Source organism: Haliotis rubra, unplaced genomic scaffold (assembly GCF_003918875.1).
Source record: "Haliotis rubra isolate DU_JTF1 unplaced genomic scaffold, ASM391887v1 Scf1181, whole genome shotgun sequence".
Lineage (NCBI taxonomy): Eukaryota > Metazoa > Mollusca > Gastropoda > Lepetellida > Haliotidae > Haliotis > Haliotis rubra.
In genome coordinates this window covers 42,246-52,084 of record NW_025765094.1, presented here as the reverse complement: position 1 = coordinate 52,084, position 9,839 = coordinate 42,246, and the positions used below count along the sequence as shown (strand labels likewise).

Here is a 9,839-nt window from a genome sequence, read left to right as displayed (position 1 = left end):
GTGTTATGCGCGAGTTTAGTTTTAGGACGCCTTTAGCAATATTCCATTAATATCACGGCGGGAGACAACAGCAATGTGCTTCACACATTGTACCCAAACCGTGTTAAAACCTCACGAGCCAGCAATGCATTCTTAATGACAATACGTTCCGTTGACCATTTAGTCCTGGGCTGTGTGGGAACAATGCATCTTGAACAAAAAGGTTCATGAACATTTTTGTGTAAGAGTAGGATTGTATTTTAAGCAGGTGAATATGCTTGCAACCTCCCATCCCCTAAAATAATGGGCCTCGTATCTACTACAAATCTTGTGTTCATATTTGCCAACAGAAGCCAGTTGTTTGGTTTATAAACAGTTTTCTTTTCCTGTCCTTATTGCATAAAGGTAACTGCTTGTCTGTGAGATACCACCTTCAGCAACATGTCACTAACTGACGGTGGTTTGTAAAGTCTCGATCAGACAATCCAGTGACTGACATGAGTATCAACCTTCGTCATTGTATACAATGACATGTGTTATCAACCCTGTCAAGGACAATTCAAATTATCTGCTTCCAATTTCCAATCAGAATCTACATGTTGCAATTACAATGTACTGCCTCATGGAAAAATGAAACATGGTACCACTGTGCTCCTCAACGACAGCCAACAGAAAAACACTGGGTTCCCATTGAAACAAAAACAAATGAAGAACTTCTAGTTTTGATGTCATTTAATCTCGCCATGCTGTTGGTACAGCAGATCATTCATGCTTGACATCAGACACCATACAGCCACCATTGAACGCCCCCCTTACCTGGGGAGGGTGGGGCACAAGCTCATCCTTCCATTCTGATACAGCCCACAGATTGTAACCAAATTGCTTACAATGGAAACCTGGTTAGATGCGGAAATCTCAGTTACAGTGAAACCTGCCTAACTTCAGATAACAGACAAAGTGAACATAACAAAGAACAGTGTTAAGAAATACTGGGTACACATGGAATAAACTCAAATATAACTGTTGACATGATAAATCAACAACACAGAAAAACAAAAGAAACTCCAGATGATAACAAAAGACTTCAGACTAAAACCAAAAAAAAAAGAAAAGATTTTTTTCAAGATTAATAAACAGCATGTGAAGATGACAGTGGCAATGTCTTAGTTTAGAAATTCAGTCCAAACTTCACTCCAAAGCATCACCTCAAACATTCCCTGCAGAAAGGATTTAACGTAGATATAAAATAAAACAAAAGAACTAGCTCTTGCCTGGTGAATGAGACATCAATGTGAACTACATGTAGATGACAGACCACAAGCATTCAAGGTTCATTCACAGTGTCTCACACAGAATTGTGTCCTATAAACCAGGTGTGTCCAAGCAGACTTACTTCTGTTAGCTTTACTTTAAAGCAGGTTTCACTGTTCATCACAAGAGCACCATAGAAATGACAATACAGTTTGTTCTTGAAGATGTTCCTGGAGTTGGGACTCGTTCTGTCTTGAATAACCAACTAGAGCTCAACTCGCTTCAGCCAGCTCAACTTGCAGTACCCTAGTTTGATTGTATGCAGTTGGATCTACTACTTAACAGGTACAATGTTGCAAACTGATTTATGAAGAATATCAAAAAGGCTGAACTGATATTTTTTACATAATGAAATGAATTGTGATGAAATTTACAATGTGGAAAGTGCAATGAAGGTATTTTACATGATGTACATAGGGGAATTTCAGAAATAAGGAACTTCGCCAGAGTTTTAGGGGGAATAAATAGATGATATTGCCCAAGGTTGATGTGAATCACATGGGTTTGCAGTCTCACCAGGAGAACTTTTCTGACCAGTCAAGAATGATTGACAACCCAAGTCCTGACCTTCACCCTGAGCAGGACCGGAGTTGAGCTCTGTTAGTCGTGCACACACTCATGATATATTACAATGACACCATCATATACATTTTGTTTGACTCAGGCTCAGTCATTAACCGTTCATGAAGTATCAAAATGGCTTCTATACTTACAGCTTTTCACAATATATTACTATAAGATTATTTTGACAACAGAAATGCTTGTTTTACTGGGATTTTTAAGTCATGGATTCATTTGACATTGATCATGTCACAAATGACCATGAGTATCATAAATATCAACATATTATTCAGATAATTAGTATGTACATTTTTCTTGTTAGATTATCCAACTGCTGATGATAATCTGATAGCCAGTAAATTTGCTTCAGGTATCTGCATCGCCAACAAATAGTTCTGTTAATAACAAGTACTATTTTTTCCTAATGTAAAATGGCCAAACCAATAACAAAACTATATACAACACTATATGGCCAAACACTGAATGTCCTTTTCCCTATGAAAACAAGCATTTCTGGGGTCCATCAAGCATAATATGTACAGCCTATACAACTGAATACTTCGACTGGTCCACAACACCATGGATCTCAGGTGTTGACACAAAACTCTCTGCTGCCTTTTGATGCAACATGGCTTCCCACATAAACGTTTGTTTGTTTCAAAAGCAAAGAATGTCTGTTATTCTACAGCGAGTAGAGTTTCAACTTAACAACAGGACTAATATAGTACGAGATACACAATGACAATGAAAGACAATTGACTTTTTTCATGTGTTTCTTTCTTTGTACTTTTTTTTTCTTTTTCAAAGAATTTGTTTCATTTTTACTGACCTTGCACTGTTGGTTACTGATATTTAGTGATTATGTCAGTGGTCAGGTTCAGATTTAGCATACATGAAAATTAGAACATTTTTTTATATGGTGGCTTAACCTAATGTAAAACAACCAACTTCAATTTTCAAAGACTCAAAATAAAACTGTTCTCACATTGGTATGAGATTATGCCAAATCTCCTTACGCATTAAAATTAAAGCTTTCAAGATGGAGGTAAGATAATCATAAAACCTGTAAAACATATTAAACCACCATACAAGACTGCTTGCAGTAATAAAATAGTCAATAAACTGTGCTTGGAACAAGACCATTAATGTTACACAAAGAGGAATACTTTCTGCCTCGACAACAACTAAGACAACACTAAATGTGCAAACTTCAGGTGTTCAGCAGAGGAAGATTAACAATGAGCATCCACATCACTTGCTCGTCAAGTATGTGACAGCTCGTGTCATCTTCTTGCCAAAACATTTGCTAAGAAGTTTGTGAAGAATGTTTCAGCTTCCACACAAACACCATAAACAACCTTGCACAAATAGACTATGTGTGTATTTGCACAGGTATCTATGATTGCTAATTTGCACAGATAGTCTGTACTTGAGGATACAGTTCTCCATCAGTATCCTGGTGCATCTCTGACCCACATGAGCCCCTCATTGGTTTATCAAAAAGAGCAGGATTCTTCGTTGTAAAGACGCTTGAATCCATCATAGAACTCCTCTTCCTCATCACTGCTGCTAGGAGCCACCTTGCGCTTCTTGGACTTGTTTCTCACAGGCGCAGGCTTGAACTTGTACGAAGTGACTCTTTGGCGGCGATGCTCGAGGAATTGGGCTACAACCTCTCGACAACGAATGAGATCTTGACTATCAACCTAAAAAGAGACGAACCAGAACAATGAAATCATTGCAAAATCACAATTTGCTTTGGTAATCTTATTACATGTGATCTTTGATCAATTAGAGGTCAGGAAGAAATGCAAATTATCACCAGACAAGTTATGACCCCCAAAACACCGGTCCAATAAATATATGAGCACAATGCACAACTTACTCACCTTGGTCATCTTCTGCAGCAAAATGATGCTAGGCAGCCATGCTGACGTTATCTGCTCAATTTCCAAACTGATAAGAGCCAAAACGAGGCTCACGGGTCGGAAGGTAAGCAGATGGTGGCAGCATAGACACGCAAACAGTTTGCGTGTAAGAATGGTCATGTGACTTGAGGGGGTCATCTGTATCAGACTGTCCAACAGGTGGGGGTGATGTCTCATCAACACGGCATGGATCTGTCAAAGATACAAACATGATACGACCATGCTGAGATCACAAACATAACACAACAACAAACGAACTTGTTATGCAACCTGCTGCACTCCAACATTCCATCTATATCATATGATGACAGTGTAAATAATGACTGACAATCCAGTGTAGATTTACTAGGTAACACCACTGTCAGTGTCACCTCTCACCAACACTTAAGGCAGAAGGTTTCTCTGCTACTGACAGACGACACTACGTAACTGAGTAAGTCATAAATGAGAGTTGGTTACATCAGAATTTCTGCCGTGTGCATTTCTAGAATAATGCACTTGGGTGATTAAATCAATGGAATTGATTTTAGATTAATACATTTACAATAACTGTAGAGTTATTAAAACAAACTGAGTGATTCTCAAGACGGGTGCTCTCAGTTTTGTACTTCTAAATTGGTTTGGGTTTCCACTATTGGCATGTAACATTATGGAAAGATGACTCAATGGGTTTGATGGTGCTTCAGTAAGTCCTATTATTGTGACATTTACAAGGCAGTTGACTGTTGGTCATTTCAGCCCAGGACACAATCCATCATTTAAACATGTTGACTGCCTACCACGAGTATACTTGTGTTTAACAAATGTAACAGAATTTCCTACCATGAGTTATCTTGTAACTACATCAGAGGTATTTTAAATACTTTTCACATACTGGCAAAATAGCCACAAGAAGCAATCGTCTCCTTGCGCAAGGAGACAATTGCTTCTTGTGGTTATATTGCCAAAATGTGAAATTTGTTTTAAAATACCTCTGATATAGCTATGAGATAACCTGTGGTAGCAAATTCTGTTACATTTGTTAACACAAGTAAATTCGTGGTATGCAGTCAACATGTTAACAAGTTTAAAAATCACCAGATATCTTGATACATCACTGACCTAATCGCAAAAATCTTTGCCCACTGACTTAACAAGTTTGTTTGAAATAGAATTTACTCTTCACCACATTGGCAACAACTGTTTACAGTCCCAACTGGGGCTTCATATGAGTGGAATATTCAAATTGAAACTTACAATGTGAAGAAAGTTGATGGCTGTGACATGCTTTGGGTTCCACCCAAGCTTGTTGAGAATTATTGCTTCCATACGGAGAACCTCCGAAACGGAACAGCCACACTCACTTTGCCTCACAAGATCCAGGGTGCTGGGGATCATCTGTAACATCACGTCACTCGTTAGTTCAACACAACCTGGCAGCCACTAGCTGGCTGCATAATGTTTTCACAGTCAAGAGATCTAGTAGTCATTATGTTATAAGGAGCAGTTACAAACAGTACATATACAGATTGTTATGCTTGTTTTTCTAAAATCTTAACACTTTGTTCTACAAAATACAAAACAAACAATTCTTTTCCAACAAACAATATTTTAAAAAATGTCAATGTATGAAGGCAAGACATATTTCAGTTATTAAGAAACAGAGCACTTTGACCTGAGCATAAATAAGCCAGCTGCAGACATGACACTAACCTCATCTTCTTCCAGTGTTTTGGCAGCTATATAGAAACAGCTGACTGACACACAGTGCAGATACTTGGGGCGAACCTGGACATAAACAAACATCATTACAACACTACAAACATCATTACAACACTTTAACTCTAAACTTATGTTTCAACAAACACTTCCTACAAAATCAAGTTTACTATACTGTGAAAAAGGTCAAATACAGACTTCTTTTAATGTATAACATGAAATGAAGAGCAAATGGATATGGAAATACACTTGACTGAACAATTTATCACTGCACAAGTGCAACAAAATTAACATAAGATTAAGTTGCCTCTCTGGACTTAAGATTAACTATTGAAATAATTCATGTGGAAAATCTAACATCAAAATTTTCCATGACATGTAGTTGGATGGAACTAATGTTATTGAGGTTTTATTAATCTGCAACTTACCTTAACAAGTTGAAGGAACCTGTCCAGAATGGATACAGCCAAGTTGAAAGTTTCTGGCATGAAGTGAAACTTAGAGTTGAGGAACACCAACCATGATGCCTTCTCATCTCTATGCCCTCCACCCAGCTCCTGCAACGTACAAATGTCTTTGTTTTATCAGCCATACTTTGGGAATATTTTCAGAACAAATTCAAGAAGCAGTGGTAGTGAACATGTGACTGCACCATCACTATATGCAATAATCCAATCCTATTTCAGCACAGAAAGGTAGACTTGAAATGAACAGGGAGGAAGGTTAGTAAGCATACTTGGGAAGGGGGCTTACAATGTATCTGAACAGGTCCCTTATATCACGTTTAAAGACCGTGACAAAAAAAGACTTTCCACAGAACACCCAGGTACCATTCTTCTGGTCTAAAAAGCATGTATAACAAGTATCCTTGGTTTGACTTAATTTAACTATGTGTAGTTGATGTGTAACTCAAGAAATGGCCATTGCAATGTAGTTACGTTTTGGAGAACAAATTTAGAATAGTATCTGATGACTTAATGTAACCTAATCAGTTAGGTGATTCCACATGAAATATTCATTTTTTTACCTGTACCAGGACATGTTTTACAGTAAAATTCCAACACAAAACCAACCAATTTAAAAACACTATATTGTGCTTGGTGAGCTAAACAATGCTTCTCAAAAAAACATTACTGACAAGACTGATTAACAATAGTAACAAGAAAAAGCTGAGTGGTCCTCAACATATTTTGAGTAGTATACATTATCTCCATGAAAACAAGGGAAATGTTAGGGGAATACCCAGGTATTATCTAGGTTTCATACGCAAATAGTCTTGGTAGGCAATCTGATAATCTTTTTATGTTGCTTGAATTGATCAGATCAGTGAAATACAAGTCACTTCTATAAGCCATATTGTTAGTTCTCATTGTCATTGTCCAAACATGAACCTATCTAAACTCTTGCACTGTGCTTTCCATGCTGCTGCTTAAATATGGACAATAGAAAGAAAGATATACCATCTGATAATGACTCAACAATAATCTCAGCTAACAAAGAAATTTTCTCTTTTTTTTGAGAACAGCATAACAGTCAATTACTAGTTGGTATGCCATGCAACATGACCTGGTGGTGACCCCAGAGGGAAATCAATTGAGTGTTTATGAATGAGAGCAGCTGTCAATGAAGCCTACAAAAATACATACTACACAGCACGAGTGCTAATGAATACTGTCCATTTTAATTGTCAGTTGTCAAATTTGTATTTCTTAACTGAGGAACTGTTCTAATTAATCATATTTAATGAAATGTACCAATATTTATATCTTCATATGAATCTTTACCTCGGTTCAATGTTACACTGTTTAAATAAGGAAACTATAACACTAACTAGTGCTCCATTACTTTCATAAAACAAACCAAATATGGGCAAAAATCCAGCAATGTGACATGTTCACAGGCAGGAATTAATGTCAAGTTCGGATAAGACTTGACCTTGTGTTATCTAAAGAAAGCAACACTGGGTTGAAATGCAAACAGCTACGTAAACATGTTAGTTTACCATTAGATTATGTTCATGCAACTCTTTTTACATCAGGCATAGACATTATTTTCTCTCCCTTCAAATGTTAATAATCATTTCTCGCAGACTTATTAATACCTTAAACCTTCCTATTTTACATTAACACAGGACTATATTTAAATCCTGATGTTGATACATTTTCAGTGAAAGATTTGCCATTCTTAAATTCAACTACCAACAAATGTTTTAAGTTAAAACAAAATCTATATTATGAGCTCCACAATTTTCACAGCAAAAATTACACTCCAAAAAATCTTTTTCAATAGATTAAGAAGCAAATACCTTTAATCCAAAAGGCAAATGGTGAACTTTGAAGGAGAAAGTCCCTGTCAGTTTTGACAGCTCTGGGGTCTAGTCACAATACCTACTAGTAGTCAACCAGGGTTTCATCAAAACATGGTTAACAGTTAAATAAATACATTCATCTGCATCTTGGCAGGAACATCATCTTAATGTCAGCCAAAACCATGATAAAGTACTTCCAAATGAGTATTGAAAGAAGGTACAAAACCTACATAAATTGGCCATTATTTTGATAATGAAAGCAGGATAAATTGAGCCATTCTCTGAGTATTGTGTACCTCTGAAGATGTTTTGTATGAGACTGGTTTCCATTGTTCCTGCTCTTTGTTCAAGGCCTCCCCCAGCATCTGCACAAGGTGCCTAGCATCCAAACCACTGTGAAGCAGCATCTCCTCCCCCCACGATGCACCACGATACCTGAAACCATACATACTATGGGGTGAAGCATTCGCTATGATCAGTCAATACATCAGGATTAATATCAGGCATCCGATTAACACTACAAATGATACAAACTTTCTACTATTACATACATGAAGGGTTCCAGTGAATAATTTATATGTTTCGAAGTGTAACAGAGCATAGTCATGTCTTCATACGCTCGACAAAACAAATTAACTGTCACATACTGAAAAACATCAAAATATTAAATAGCTCATCGAGTCAAATACATTATTATTTGAATCATCAAAAACTATGTATCTAGTCCAAGTAGATGATTACTCAATACTTAAAAACATACCGTAATACTTTGTTTTGGGGGGGAGACTAGCATTATCACATGATTATTAGAACGAGTTAATGAGCTCAGCAAATATTGATGGCTTATTCTACTGTATCAATTATACCAAAACTAGAAATATGTCAGTGTTCTAAAAAATTAAACAAACTGAAGCACAGTATAATATTATGAAAGAAATATGGGTCAAAGTGTGTTTCAATTATTGCTGACATCTTCAGATCAATTTTTTGGGGAAATGGAATGTATGCTGAACAGGTAAAAAAGAAAACCTTTTACAATACCAAACATACAACATAATTGGCCTAAATTGAGTGTCATGTTGAACAGACCTCGATGGCACCGCGAAGTTGATTTGTGATCCCATGATAACATTTGTAGAAAAACAGTGAAACTTGTTATCAAGTTGCACTAATCCACGCATTCTAATTTTTCACAACCCAGTCAAACGAAATCACTTCTTGTTAAATTTGACGTCACTCATAACAGGATACATCACACCCAGGAAATGACAGCATACACCACAATACCTACTGTTTGCATACACGTTGTGAAAGATAGTTTAATAACGTTCAAGAATATCTGTTGGTGATGACAAACGTGCACAATTGTGAAATTACACATTGAAAATATTAAAAATGCTCAATCTGATATTGACCTTGGGAAAATCCATCGTCGCCATTACGAAATTCCTAGTCCTTTGGAAATTGTGAAAGCAAATACTGAAAAATGCTTTAATATATAGGAATCCAAATTAGTCCTAGTCCATAAGTCATATAAGACATATCATATAAGTTAATTAGTGTATTCAATCGACTAAAAACCATTGAGTAACAGGACATTTGTGATATGAACCAACGAATCGCTATGTAGGTCACAAAGCGCTGAACTGTCAAAATCAGCCGACTGGCCCTACAACTAAGAAAATGCAAAATATTACGTACCTGACAAAGACCTGGGGACAGTTTTGGAAGAAAGGACGCTCCCTGGTCCATAAACGTTGGTTACGTTACATTTATTGTCTCTGTACCCCCATAGCTCTGTGTTTTCGAAACTAAAATGAAGAGAAAGATATTCCACTTTCCAGATCGTTCCGTTTGTGTTCTAAATTTAGATCTCGACCGGAGATCACAAACCGTACTATTTATCCCTACACTGGTGTTCAAAGCGTCACGTACCGTTTCATATTCCGAATAAACACTGCATTCAATGAAGTAGCATATATGTATATATGTATATATCTCCAACAATTAAGCATAGGAACAGTTATGCACTGTAAATGCATTTACAGACAGAA

At 36.8% G+C, this 9,839-nt stretch overlaps 1 protein-coding gene across 1 annotated transcript; it reads right to left on the bottom strand.

Annotated features, from left to right (window-relative positions):
• Positions 1-696: 696 nt before the first annotated feature.
• LOC124259688 (cyclin-I-like) lies at positions 697-9,664 on the bottom strand. The gene is made up of 7 exons (XM_046693878.1): positions 9,487-9,664; positions 8,082-8,220; positions 5,906-6,034; positions 5,472-5,546; positions 5,016-5,156; positions 3,741-3,971; positions 697-3,557 (listed from the first exon to the last, which is right to left on the bottom strand). The coding sequence occupies exons 2-7, from the start codon at positions 8,190-8,192 to the stop codon at positions 3,348-3,350; spliced, it is 897 nt and encodes a 298-aa protein (XP_046549834.1). The 5' UTR covers positions 8,193-8,220; positions 9,487-9,664; the 3' UTR covers positions 697-3,347.
• Positions 9,665-9,839: the final 175 nt, after the last annotated feature.

Excerpts from the sequence above, each read along its gene's own strand:
- LOC124259688 (XM_046693878.1), bottom strand. The coding sequence starts at position 8,192 with ATGCTGCTTCACAGTGGTTTGGATGCTAGGCACCTTGTGCAGATGCTG. Across the intron at positions 6,035-8,081 it reads CATACAAAACATCTTCAGAG|GAGCTGGGTGGAGGGCATAG; the intron begins GTACACAATACT and ends TGTACGTTGCAG. Across the intron at positions 3,558-3,740 it reads TGCTGCAGAAGATGACCAAG|GTTGATAGTCAAGATCTCAT; the intron begins GTGAGTAAGTTG and ends GTCTCTTTTTAG.